The sequence below is a fragment of the Lepisosteus platostomus genome, chromosome 4, assembly GCF_059453375.1.
Source record: "Lepisosteus platostomus isolate fLepPlt1 chromosome 4, fLepPlt1.hap1, whole genome shotgun sequence".
NCBI lineage: Eukaryota > Metazoa > Chordata > Actinopteri > Semionotiformes > Lepisosteidae > Lepisosteus > Lepisosteus platostomus.
In genome coordinates this window covers 29,945,510-29,960,579 of record NC_142614.1, presented here as the reverse complement: position 1 = coordinate 29,960,579, position 15,070 = coordinate 29,945,510, and the positions used below count along the sequence as shown (strand labels likewise).

General features: G+C 37.1%; 1 protein-coding gene across 4 annotated transcripts in view; it reads right to left on the bottom strand.

Moving 5' to 3' along the window:
- apc (APC regulator of WNT signaling pathway) overlaps positions 1-15,070 on the bottom strand; it is a 76,730-nt gene that overhangs the window by 33,264 nt on the left and 28,396 nt on the right. For all 4 annotated transcript variants that reach the window (XM_088629368.1, XM_088629371.1, XM_088629370.1 and 1 more), the window contains exon 2: positions 12,766-12,918. In XM_088629368.1, coding sequence (XP_088485494.1) covers positions 12,766-12,900 — 135 coding nt within the window. In that variant the 5' untranslated portion in view covers positions 12,901-12,918. The remainder of the gene's footprint in view (positions 1-12,765; positions 12,919-15,070) is intronic.

Below are 15,070 nucleotides of genomic sequence, written 5' to 3'. Positions count from 1 at the left end.
GACTGCTCTTATTAATAATCAAGGACAACAAGCTAAGCCCACAATTGAAATTACTTAGAAATATAATTTTCCCTCATATCCTCAACTGGAGAACTTAATAGTTCTGTAACAAAAAATAGTTTTGTTAAAAAATATGTTTTTCAATAAGAATTTCAACACTGTCATCAGAATGAAGAAGAATTGAAATGTAAATTTTAAAAAATTGCTTTCTTTATAAACAAGCATTTTACATAGCAGCTTTTACTGTGGTTGGATGTATGATTGGCAATCATCTTGTGAATTCTATCATTCTATTAAAGATGGTTTACACTAGACTGGTATGTACAATTTGGTGGGAAGCGTGAAACAATTCCATGCTGTTGTGGTTTGGAATAGCCAAAAATCAGGGATCATCTCCAGCCATGAAGCCTAAATAAGGGGAAACGGAGACTTAAGATACTAGAAATGAGTGGTAAAAATAGAGTTTTTTTAATGTAGACGGTAATTCAACAGACTACTGCTACACAGCGTTTTGATTATGAGTGTAATATGGGCAGTTCTACTTAAACTCCAAAATATGGAATATATGTGGTGTCATTTTCCAAAACACAGAAAAGGTACCTGTATCTAAAAGTCAAATGCAATTACATTTGGATTTTCTCCACTGAATAAACTATCAAACTTGATGTTTTTAAAAACAGTCTCATCATTTTTAGCAGCTGAAGAGCCTATTTGAGTTGGACTAAGTTCTCATTTTTAAATCTAACCCAATATCTTTGTTGTAGGGTTAATTCCTACAGTATGCTTAAAACTGACTATAAAGGGCTCTAGCTGTATACATACGTAGCATATGAAGTCCATATTGATTTTATCAATGGGATTACCGCTAATGCACATGATGCCAATTTCCTGTTTTCAAAACTGAAGCCTCGTGTAAATCTCAGCAACGGTTAACATACCAGGACTTTATAAAGTACCATGATACACATCTAGCAAAGGAAATACATGCAAAAGAATGCCCTCATTTCATCCATGTTACATTGCATTATTTTTGAAAATCAACCACCTGCACTCTCGCATACAATAAAATTAAACATGACATTGTAAGATTTGATTGGGAGCTCATGTCTGCCACCACTGAACAGGAAAAATCTTCTGTATTGGTCTATATATACTGGATCTATCTTAGCCAGATGCCGAACAGCATCCAGGCCAACTCTCTCCAACACTAATTCAATAACCGTTATTATTATAGCTGCTGGACTGCTGCAGTATTTCAGCTGAAACCCAGATGCTTACATACCAAATGGAAGGACGTGAATCAGTGAAGTAGTACCTCAATATTGATTTTACACAAACACAGGAAGAACTGGTTAATTAAAGCACATGATATCGGGTCAGAAGGTGACGTCTACTTCATTGTGTTGGCGGAATCTAAATTCTGCACCACTGCGATTCAGAACAGGATATTACATACCCATTTCCCCTAGGTCATTCCACAAACAAGCTTTTCATAAACACTTACCTACATCATTATATGAGACTTTTTTCAAGAAAGAAATTGTATTAATATTAAACGAAGTAACAAATGTCTGAAAAATTATCTTTACTAACTAAATATAAACATCCAAGACATGTTATGACCCCAAACATTCCCAACAGACATGTCCCTGTGCTTAACTGCAAACCATCACTGTCATCATGTTTTAATTAAGAACATGAACTTTTGTTGGGTCAGTTTAAGGAAGTCCCTAAAACACTTCACTAATAGCTTGGCAATCATTGCAGTGCAATCAGACTTCACTGTGGCTAGAGTGCCATAACTATTTCCAATAACTTTTATCTACCACAAAGTGTTTACTTAAACTATTGCCAGCAGAGGGCAGCAAATATCTGCTTTTATCTCCACAAAGATACTATCTGGAGATAAAGGAAAGGCTGAAAGTGAACATCTCAGCCATTATCCAAGTTAACAAATAATTCAACTAGAGGAACAAGAAGACCTGTGATTTCAAACTTGTCACCAAAAAATGCTGCATTCTTTTCTGCTTATTCACAGTTACCTTAAACAAATACCATGAGACACCATAGAGGATAACTGTTTGATACTAGTACAAATACTGCATTCAGACAAGTAAAACACAAATGACTTGAAGTAGCCTATATGAGAAAACCCAAGCAAACATTCATTCCTGTGCCAGGTTTCACGCAAATAAAATGAACTGATTTCATCTATATAAAGTAGGGCATTCTCTAAGTAAGCATACAAAGCAATAATAGCAGATGTATAGCCAAACAAGGGATAAACCTTGGGATTTAAATCTTTGTGAAATTAGAGGGTGATTCTGATATCTAAATGCAGTGTGATAAACTTCAGTCATAATAAAGAAAGGGTTTTGAATGTTACACCAATAGCAATATTTTTAGAAAATAAGATTGTGGTAATTTCACCTGACAAACTTGGTGGTGTCTTCGTTCAGGACTTTCAACTACAAAGAAATCATAATTCATGATAATTCATGATAATGACCATGAAAGGTTAATTCATGAATAAAAAATAAAGGTGTATTCTTTGCTTTGTCAAGAAAAGCATTCTTTCCTGTATCCTATCTTCCTGGCATATACTTCACCCCAAGTTCAGGTAATCTGATTAAGTATATTACAAAAAACAAAGAATAATTAAATGCATCCCTTTCTTTCCAAAGTTATTTTCTTCTTTAAACAGTTCCTGATAGGATAGTATGGTAACTAAAAAGCTATACCTGGGAATATTTAGTCAGTAAAGTCAATTGCTTGTTAATTGATGAACTCATTACAGTTCTGAAATAAAATCTAGAGAAAATGCATCTTTTGCTATTAAAATGACAAAATTCAGATTACAAAACAAACATGCTAATTTATTTCTTAAAACAATCCAAAAATTAAATTGATTTTGCCAATGGCATTATACAGTATAAAGATGAGGGTGATAAAGCACAGAAACATTTAATTCTACAGTCCTATATTATTGATACAATTCCAAGTAAATTATTTAAAGAGCCATGAACAACTGTGTTCTGGAACTGTGACAAAATGAAACCAAATTGTTACAGCGCATTAATGATGCAGGAACAAAAGAGTATATGAAAACATTATTTTCAACACCTGTGGGTACAGGGAATATTTAACAGTACACAGTATACTGCATCCAATACTCATCAGGCTGGCATTCTGCCAGGCACAAAGTGCTCAGATGAAAATCGAAACCACAAATTAAAAACTATTTTAATAGTTACACATGACAGGGTATTAAGGATAGTTGTTGGGATAATTATAAAAGCCACTGCTCAACATGCAGTACCAGAAAGGTACTGGCACAGTAGGCCACATACACTTAAGCCCTTCTCTGAGAGAAGAATAAATGCCCAGTCTAGGAGATCAGATCAGTACATCAGAGGTTTGGCCATAGTAACGTTTCCTCTCTGCCTATATACCCAGAAAGGGCACCTCTTTTAAAGGCCACATTCCAGCACTTCAGGCCTTCCCCTTAAAAAACAGCTTACTAGGTAACTGAGGTGGGAAAGGATTAATATTAAATTGACTATACTAAAAAGGAGGTATTTTTGTGAACATCTTGATTTTTTTCTTAAGGTATTCATCCATTGGTTGCATTTTGTTACATTTATTTTACATAAGAAAGATCCCATCACTTTAGATTAGGCAGTTTTGCCCTGAATGGTGATATTTTTGTAAGAATAGTTTTACCCTCCCTATAATGAATTTCTGTCTTTCAAAAGTTCTTACCAAATCTTGGCTCAGTAAAGGGCTAGGCTATTGTTGTGAACCTCTCAAGTGTCTCCAGACTCTCAAGTGAATATTAAATTTCTGGATATGTCCCAACTAAATATAATTGTTGTTGTTTGACTGAATGTACTACCAGCGACTAAGTTAATTTAGTTACCATTCTAAGATTCACTCATGCATTAGAATTCAGTGTAAATCTTAAAAGATCAAAAACATTAAGCACTACGTAAGACACATACTGTGCTATATTGGAGACAAAAGCCGCATGAATCAGGAATATTACACAGTATTTATAAGCCTATTTGTTTTTTTTTTAAGTTTAATTAACATTCCAAGTAATCCAGTCTGAAAACCACTGAAAATGTTGTAGTGTCCCTTATTTTCAGGTTGCACTGGTAATATATTCAACCAATTCCAAACAGCCCTCCAGTGTACCTCATTGTCTTCTTTTCTAGCATGACTAACAACCAGCAATCAATAACTAATTCACTAACATCAAGCTTGGCTCAACACAAAGGACACTGAGAAATAACTGGCTTTAATGGCAGTAGCAGGATACCATGATTTCACCCCACTTCCTGCCATGGGCGTACACTGGCGACATCCAGAATTTCCAACAACACACTAGCATGCAAAGGATGAAACTACCCATCTGAAAACCGAGGGGCCATCTTGGAAAAAAATGCCACAACAGCTTCTACAGCAGTGGTAGAAGTGCACAGATGAGATCTGTTGACTAATGTCATTAATTGAATTCCCAAGGCCACTTTATCACGTAGGCCTACTAAAAATGTAGAGGAGAAAAACAACTAAAACTAAAACGAGGGTGGACTTTAAAATGTTCATTTGCATGATGACTGGACATTAGTTTTCTTTTTTCCATGCTACAGTACGCATTATTTATTGGTTTAATCTACTTGCTAATCATTAAATTATGAAATGTATTGTTTTAGGCTTTCACAATCAGCAAATGAACCAGGGGAAAAGGTGGTCTTCATTTACATGCATTCCTTTGTTTACTGTTTTACATTTTAACACATTCCGTGTTCAGAAGGTTCACTGGCACATTTCTTTAACAAACTCTACATACAGTATACTGTTGACTGTTTCCTCTCCTGTAGTTGAGTGGATTTTAAGCCTGATCCTGGAGGACAACTGTCTTTTGGTTCTTGTTCTAGCAAAGTTCTTAAACATGGGTCAAACTATCTCAGCTGGCTTTTTGTTTTGTTTTTTCATTTTTTTCAGCTTCTAAAATTTTAATTGGGATTTGTACCAGTTCCTGTTTCGGAAGTTTAGAACTTCCTTGATTAGGGTTATCTGAAATGTAAGATACTGGACATCTTAAGTGGGAAAACCGTAACTCATTGTAGATATGTTTGATATTTAATTTCTGTCTGCATCTGTTCATCATAAGTTGATCTATTACACCCTGTTAATTCAAAATTAGGAAAGCAAAAAAATAAAAATTCAAAAGAGCCTTCTTAAAAAGTTATAGAACTTACTTGTTAACTCTGCATGAGATTACATTGGAAAAGTTCTGCAGTGAAATGTCTGCTGCAGAACCTATGTCTTATTCACTTGTACATTACGTCACTCACATTGCGTCATTACAGGAACGGCCGATTTACATCGCAATTTGTGCAACAACAATAGCAACAACAACCATTCAGTATTTTCAAGTTTTGTTGTCATTTGTTTTCTGACACCATCAATTAACTTATATTTTTTATCGAGATTTAATAACCAGTGTGATAACTTGTGACTGCACTTTCCCTTTAAGAACTAAACTGGAATAAAAACAAATAGTTAATTTAAAAAAATAAAACTATATAATGTATAAAAATATAATTTTACTAGTAAACAGATATGAACATCTCTTAGAAGTAAAGGGACCATTCCACTATGTCATTATATGCGCTAAGTCTTAACTAATCTTAAAATTCTGAAAAGCACTTTATTGTATTATTGTTCAACTATTATTTTTCCAATGTCAAAGGAGTCTGGGAAAGCATTTTATGCCTCAAGCTTTTCACTTTTCTAGCACAGCAAACAAAAGCACCCTTGGGCAATGCTTGTCCCACAAATTCAGGTTTGTGAAGCAGTGTCTGTGTTCTTCACTTTCTCCATTGGTTGCCTTAACAACTGTCACTAGCGCTGCAGTCTTTTGTTATGCATGTCCTTAACAAAGTACAGTGTAATTTAGTTTCCTCTCTGCAATCTACCAGATAAATGAAAATGGGAGCCTTAAGGAACCCATGTTCAGTAGTGCACACTGAAAAACTAAGTGCATTATGAGACATTAACAACAGGGTTTCAAAAGGTGTGCTTATGAAAACATCCCTGCTGAACAACAGTCCCTAAAGGGCTAAAGCCACTTTAACATAGGAGTAAAACATATATTTCAAGCTAAAACGTAACTGCAAACATGCCGTTTACAAACATAAGGAATTATGAACTACCAATTCCTATTCAGCTGGTGACCAACTAGTGTATTGAGATCAGGGAAAATAAACCTTGTTTCTTCCAAAGCAAATCAAATGACCAGATATGAAGTTTCAATCTTGTTAGAAAGTATTTATACCATTACAGAATAAATATGTACGGCAATCTTGTCATAAAGAGTGACAAGAAAAAAGGTGTGAAAAAAGGCTTAAGTACCCAGGGCCACCTGATAATTCATTAACTTCTCACTGTACAAATGTAATCAAAGAATACTGACAGTCAACATTTGTTTAGATGGAGACCTACGAGAGACACAAAACCCTCTAGTAGCTTTAGGTAAATTTTAATGAAAAAAAATAAATTGAGAAAACGTGTACAATTTGTAATGCGTGCTAAACTATAGCTACATAAGGCTAGACATTAAGTGTGGTAAGCAATCTCAACAGTTACTTAGATTATACACAACATTTTCTAAACTCTAGGATCATAAGAGGCACCATGGTATTCTGTCAAGGCCAGAACTGAGACAATCTATAGGTAGTAGACAAAAACAAATGAAAATCTATCCATTTTCTAACTACTTCATTCAGTTTAGGGCCGAGGGGGAGCCAGAGCCTATCTCAGCACCCAGCAAGCAAAGTGTGCTAAGCCAGATACACACTGGGCGGGTCTCCATCGCAGGGCAGACACACAGACATGCACACACTCACACCTGGGTTCAATTTTTCTTGGAGCCAATTAAACCAGTGTGTCTTTGGGCTCTGGGAGGAAATCAGAGTACCTGGAGATAACGTATGTGCACACAGGGAGAACATACAAACTCCAAACAGACTGCACCACAGGTTCAGACCTGATCCCATACCTGAGTAATTATAGGACACCAGGTATACTGAAAGCTAGGGCTTCTCGGATCATGATATTTGTGTATTAATACCAAGTGGAGAGCTATATTACTGTTTTACAAGGCAATAAAAGGAGGGTACTTATCAATTGACTGCAAATTTCAACCTGGGGTGTGAGCAGCCAACATTACCAAAAAAAGTCTGGCAAGAGCTCCAAAGAGAGGGGCATTATAGACTGATTGCAGAGCACACCTCACACCAGGAGGTTTACATTTGCAAACCCAGTGGTACAAAGTGCATAGGCAATGGACTACCGAGCTGTGTACTATGATATAGTCAGATGAATCACTCTCTACCATGTTCTCATCAAACAGATGAATACACGTGTGGCACCAACCTTAAGCACTGTACAGCCTAAATGCCTGGTTCTAGCACTGAAGAGTTCTGGCGGTAGTGGGCTGGATGTTCCTGGCACGGGTTGGATTCAGTCATTCCCTTAGAAAGCAAGGTTAATGCTAATTGCTAATTAATGGTATCAAGTGATCATATTCACCCCCATATTGGAGCATTTCTTTCCTGCCAGGTGTCTTGCAGGATGACAAGGCCCCCTATCAACACAGCTACCAGATCTGAACCCATTGAGCATCTATGGGATATTCTGGAACAATGCCTTCGAGTTTTCCATATCCATGATCCAGGCTCTAGTCAACTGACTGTCTTAAAGAACAGTGGTGTTATATCAACCCACAGAATTACAAACACTAGTACAACTGATGACACGGAATCTACAGGCCTGACCAGACACACATGGTGTCCAAATGCCCCATGAAGTAACCGTACGCCGGTGTTTCAATTTCTTTGTCCACTACCTGTTCACAAATGTACTGTCACTTCTACAGCAAAGCATCAGACAGAATGGTCTGCTCTCATTGCTCCCTATAAGCTCCTTTAGGAGCGATTCTTTCATACTAAAGGGTTTTGTTTGACACTGAAGTGTAAGTACTCAGCTTACCTCCCTTCCTTCATTTGCCAGTCGTGGATGCATGACACTTCTCTTAACACAATGACAGGACACGAGTGAATGATGAATAACACTATTTGCCATTCTGTCACCTCCGTATTTTGACAGATTGAGCAATGTGTCCATTATCAAGAGCAGTCATGAAAACAAGCACAGTTGTCAGAAATTCTGATTTATAAGTCTGATACTGTGACTTGCATTAATCTAAGAAATAACTATGGATGTTCCACACACATTTCATAAATTATATGCCCACAGGTCCGTATTATATGTAGGGCATATAGTATGCATAGAGCATGCAGTGGCCTAATTTATTTGCACAATTTCAGAGTAATAAAATGAATGAACATTCAGAGTTAATCTGTCTTTTGCTGAAAGAGCTTAACATATAAGCATATCAAACAGCAGTCAAATCTCACCAGGGACAAATTAGTTATCTTGGGTAATAAGAAAGAGCATACATTTTATTTGGGTATCCTTAAGGAAAAACCAAAGCAATATTTAGCCTCTATGTATAATTTCTTTAAAACTCAAGACATAAAATGATACATGAATCATTTACAGTATGTTAACATTAAAAAGAGGTTACAAAAAAGCAAGGAAATTGAAAAAAAAACAGCAGCTGTCTCCAATGTAGACTACATTTTAAGTTCCCCAGGTTTTGGAAAAGAATGCTAAGGATACATGTAAAATCATTACCTCTCCACAAACAAGTCTTAAGTCTGAATTAAAAACCAAAGAACTAAAACGTTTAGCATTCATTCAACATTCAAAAACCCTACACTCAAAGACTAGCACATAAATCTTAAAAATGCATTCTGAATATTTTTTTGTAAGACATGTCAGTACATAAGGATTTAGTAGACATGCATTTAAAAAGTGTTAAGAATAAGGTCAATTGTATTTTAATTAAATTTTTTACCAGCTTCAAGCTGTAATTTATATTTTTTTAAAGGAGTGGGCTTTGTGGTTTTGGGGTGATTCCCAAGTCCAGGCTTTCCAGAAACGTCTTCCACTGAAAAGGGCATGCATCTCCAATACTCTGCTACTCCACACTCTGCTAGCTCAGTCTAATCCAGTCCTCTGTATGATGCATGAGCCATCTTAGCTTCCCAGCACTAAGCCTAACACCCTTTCTTCCTTTAATCATTCTTTAACGTCAGTAACAGATCAAGCTGGCATGAGAAATCCTCTGCTCTGGACAAGAAAAGAGCAGCCTCTTGCTGAAGGTGTTCCAAATATGCTTGCATAACGCTTTGAAAATCAACAAAAGGCTCGTTCAAATTCACTCATGCAACTGGTTAAAAAAATTAATTCTAATAATTCTTTGCATTTATTTAGCACTTTGATCCCAAAGCACGTTATTAACAGAAAAGCATCCACTTCACCCACATCTGTAGTGCAACACCCATCTGGGTCAGGCAACCCAGCCCTCCCACAGCTCAAAGATCAAGCAGAGAAGTGAGAAACTGTTTCACCAATTGAATTAAGGCATAACAAAAAGAAGGTCAGACTGCATCAGAGCAGACTGTACCTTAGCCAGAATGGTTAACTCTAATTGTTCATTTAAACAACAGCAACTACAAAAGCACAGTGTCTCCATTTACCATACCGGAACACTGTTTTGGAAATTGTGGTCCAAAAGCGAAGAGTGTCAACACCCCTTACGTCACCAACCAGTTTGCCAACTGTGTTCTCCCACCCCAATACCGAACACGCTGTTTGTATGTACAAAACAGTAGAAAAGACAAACAGCCTTGCTTTAAGTTTAATGTATTCAACAGTACTAGCAGAGATCTGTGGAAGTGAGTGAGCTAATTTTTAGTTGAGGAGGTTTATTACAATTATACCACACTTAACATTTTACTGTAACAAATTAAACCAAAGTACTAAAAAACATCATTAAGCTTGCAGAAAAAATAGAAAAAAATATTAGCTTATCATAGTACATATATTAAAGCCAGGAAACGTTAAAATGAGTCACTGATCACATCATGAATCGAAGAATATATCCACCTCTACACAGTTGCCCATGCCTGCCAAATGGCAAAAAATGAACAGGTTGCCGATGATAAATAACTATACATAATCTAAGAAGAATTTCAAGATCTAGGTAAAAGTGTGTCACAATATGCGAGAACATCCTAATAAGGTTCCACATACTCAAGATGTAACAGAATAACTAATGCCGGCGTCACACTACATGACTCGCCACGACTTCTAGTCAGAGAGCATGCCAAATTTAACGACTGCAGTTGCTAAATCTCAGTGCCTTTTCTGTCCTAGAGTGTGTCAAATTATACGACTAGGAATCACAGGGGGTGACTAATTTCACGATTCCCTCAAAACTTTTCATCACGGTTCCAAATCTCGTATTGCACTGCAAAAGTACTGCGAGGTTGCCTCATTCTGGCAGCCAATCAACATGGAGCACACCGGAATCAGAGGAGGAGCACCGCACGAATGTTAACAAACAACATGGCGAACAAGGAGATGCCACCGTTGCTGTAGCCCAGGGGTGCCCACGTTTTTTTAATGTAAGATCTACTTTTTCATTTGTGAGTCCAGCACGATCTACCAGTGTGAACTTGAAGCTCTGATATAGGAAAAACAAACTGTCTGCACATCAGTACAGTTATGATACCCTTCACTAAAATAACAGCAAATAAAAGCAAGTGACTCATGCTACAGTGAACATGTTCCCCATTTTAGAAAAAGGAATATCCTACCTTAATGTGAGCATTGGCACTGAGAAGCTTACTTGAGAACACTCAAGTAACACCGTTGATCATGTCGATTACATTTTTATTTTGTCCCCGCAGCTCAACATTCAGCTCATTCAGCAGTTCAGTCAAGTCTGTGAGGAATGCTAAATACAGAAATCACTGGTCATCCTCTATTTGGGCATATTCACCATGTTTAGATGACTGGAGAAACTCTTTCATTTCAGACAACAGCTTTCTGAATCTCCAAACAGCAAGTCAGCACCCTCAGCAAAAGCTTTTTTTAATTAATTCTCGATCCCTGAATTACTTTTTGTGTTTAGCCAGGACGTGTCTCATACGGAACGATGCGATGTTTGTCGCTTTCCCTCTTGTATTAGGCCTTGTGAAAACCAACCGCTGCTAGTTGAGATTTTAAGTTTTCCCCACTTTTCTGTAACTCACTTTTAGCGAGAAAGTCCACATCATACGTTTTGTTTGCCATTTTGAAATGTTGCTCTACATTTCCCTGTTTCATGTAGACACTACCATTGCAGATTTGAATGCCAAAGTACAAAGTACAAAAAATAATTATGCTCCCATTCCTTGTCATTCACTTTCACTCAAATAGGCAATCAAACTTATCAAACTGTTGGCGAATTTGTCACGGCCAGTCTGTTTCGCTCCACTATGCACTGTAGCAAATGTGGCATTCGTGCAGCTATAATCAAAAGAACGTTCTTGGGTAGCACACACAACACTATTTACAGAGCCCCTGCAGCCTCCCCCCCCAGTGTCAGCCAGCACTCAGGTAAGTGACTTTTACAACCCATTCGACAAGGGTTCAACACACACAAGGGCAGTAAAATGAATGAAATTACATGCAAAGATCTGAATGTTTTTTTAGGCTATCGAAAAAAGTAAAATAGCCCATTTATTTTTTGCCAAACAATCTTGCAATCGATCGACTGGCAAGCACTCCATGATCGACTGGTTGGGCACCCCTACTGTAGCCTGTGCTCTCCTTTGTGACCAGAAAAAAAGAGAACGATACGCCAAAAAAGTAGAGTAGACCACATATTTTTGATCATGGAAAAAATTATTTGACCGCCACTGTTCTTCACTGTGGGTATTTTATGCATTGTACTTCCGGTTGAGCGCTCATTGGCTGTTGACTGTTGCAGACACAAGACCCCACCCCGACGACCTGTGATTCACTCTGAGAAAACCAAACCAGTTTGATTTTGTCGAGTCACACAGAGTCGCAGGGGCTCTTAAGAGTCCTATCACTGAGTCGTTGGGGGTGTCACACCACACAACTGACGGTAACGGGTGTGCACTGCGTGTCTCTACAACTCTGTGATTTTCTTACGATTATGTAAATGTAGGCTACGACTGAAAATCTGTAGTGCATAAATCGTGTAGTGCAACGTCGGCATAAGGTCATGTCGTAGCTCACAATACTAAGCTACTCTTGACTTCCATAAACCCTCACAATCTCAATACTAGATCAATTGTTTGGAGTAATGCCCTAAGGTTTACAGTGCATGAGTAGCCATTAATAAACACTGACCACCTCCAGGGAACATGATTTCAGCTTAGCCAGTAATACTCCCATACTCATCAATTAACTTAACAATATTTAAGTTCAGAGCTTGTCAGACATCTTCAAGAAACATGACCATGCTACAGAAGCAAAAGAGTCATTACAAACATAAGATGAGTGCCAAAACAGCTCTATTACCAACAGGGGACAAATTTAACTTACATCCATGGCAATATGATTTTTTCCCCAACAAAAATGGTGTAAGAAAGATTTATACCTTTTGAGCTCTGAAAATGTCACTTTGTAGAACACGCAAGCATTCAATGACTCTCACATTTACTGTAATTACTTCACAATTTTTGCATTAGTCTGGATTCAGTAATAACTGATAATCCTAGTCTTCTCAAGCAACCTATAAACACACATTACAAAAATCTTGAATTTTCTTACCTTCATGTTTGAAGCTTCTGTCTCAAGTTTAGTCAGGTGATTGGAATTATCCTCTAGCTCTTGACGAAGATTGGAGTTCTCCATTTTAAGTGCCTCTACTTGCTTTAGCAGCTGATCATAAGAAGCTGCAGCCATCTTGAACTACTTCTTGACCTGTTCAGGAACAATGCAAGGATAAAATGGTCCATTACAAAGTTCTTTATAAATATCTTAACTGTGAATATGCATACAAAGCACAGTGAATTGCATTAAATAGTAACTGCTACAAGTGGTATATTAAAAATCTCAAATCCGTGCAGATAATGTTTTTGAAATAAAGAACCAAGTCTGAAATTTAAGTGAAATATTCAAGTGTATTAAAATGACAAACACAAAGCACTCAAAGCAAACTGTACTTTGGAGAAATATGATTATGACAAATTGCTTGTTATGCTTTAAAAATGGATCCATATTTTCAGTAACATTAAATGAATAATTTTAAAGAATTTTTATTAAATATGTGACTATAATATGTCTTAAAAATAAGTTAATTATATACACTTTAACCAAAATCTGCTTTAACAGTTTTCAGTATTCAAAGGCAGGTAGCATCCAGTTTTTATTAGGCAATCACTTGCCCTGTCATCTTGTGAATTATATAAAGGTACTGTGACAGAGTGAAAACAACTAAAAATTTTTAGTTATGGTCATCCAAATGAATAACAAACATTCATTCAACAATCTCATTTGAACAGAGATTCTTTACTGACATATTCATCAAGTTTGTAAAGGGGAACCGCAATCCTATTTTAATATTCCTCTAATATTAAATATTTTTAATATTTCGAAAGATTCGGAACTGATGAGCACATTTCAAACCACAATAAAAGTAAAATGTACACAGTAACATCCAAAATGTACAAAATAGATGCAATTGCCAGGTATGCACAGTGCCATATTCAGAGATTCAGAACGTGGCAACAAAACATCCAGTGAGGTGAAGCTGTCCTATTGCAATGTAAACAAGCAGGTGTGTGAATACTTCTATTTTAATCCAATAGAAACATTGCTCTCAATTTCGAAAAGATTTTGCCCACAGATACTACTTGTTAACTCTGCATGCAGATCACATTTGAACATTTCAGCGATGAAATGTCTGCTACGCAACCTGTACTTTTCCAATGTACATCACATTACATTAGTCATTATAGTGCATAGAGAGCAGGAAGTGTCAAATTGTGTCACAATTTGAGGAAACTCTCAGGGAGTGCGACAACAGTACTTTCACAAACTTCACAGTTTTGTGCATAATTTGAAAGTTGTAAAATTTTTCTATACTGTCAATGAATTTGTTTTATTACTGAGATTTAATAACCGGTCTGAGTATTTTGGAACTGCAGTTCCCTTTTAAGGGTATACAGTGCCTTGCGAAAGTATTCGGCCCCCTTGAACTTTTCAACCTTTTGCCACATTTCAGGCTTCAAACATAAAGATATAAATTTTTTATTTTATGTGAAGAATCACCAACAAGTGGGACACAATTGTGAAGTGGAACGAAATCTATTGGATTTTTGAAACTTTTTTAACTAATAAAAAAATGAAAAGTTGGGCATGCAAAATTATTCGGCCCCCTTGCGTTAATACTTTGTAGAGCCACCTTTTGCTGCGATTACAGCTGCAAGTCGCTTGGGGTATGTCTCTATCAGTTTTGCACATCGAGAGACTGAAATTCTTGCCCATTCTTCCTTGCAAAACAGCTCGAGCTCAGTGAGGTTGGATGGAGAGCGTTTGTGAACAGCAGTTTTCAGCTCTTTCCACAGATTCTCGATTGGATTCAGGTCTGGACTTTGACTTGGCCATTCAAACACCTGGATACGTTTATTTGTGAACCATTCCTTTGTAGATTTTGCTGTATGTTTGGGATCATTGTCTTGTTGGAAGATAAATCTCCGTCCCAGTTTCAGGTCTTTTGCAGACTCCAACAGGTTTTCATCCAGAATGGTCCTGTATTTGGCTGCATCCATCTTCCCCTCAATTTTAACCATCTTCCCTGTCCTGCTGAAGAAAAGCAGGCCCAAACCATGATGCTGCCACCACCATGTTTGACAGTGGGGATGGTGTGTTGAGGGTGATGAGCTGTGTTGCTTTTACGCCAAACATATCGTTTTGCATTGTGGCCAAAAAGTTCGATTTTGGTTTCATCTGACCAGAGCACCTTCTTCCACATGTTTGGGGTGTCTCCCAGGTGGTTTGTGGCAAACTTTAGACGAGACTTTTTATGGATATCTTTGAGAAATGGCTTTCTTCTTGCCACTCTTCCATAAAG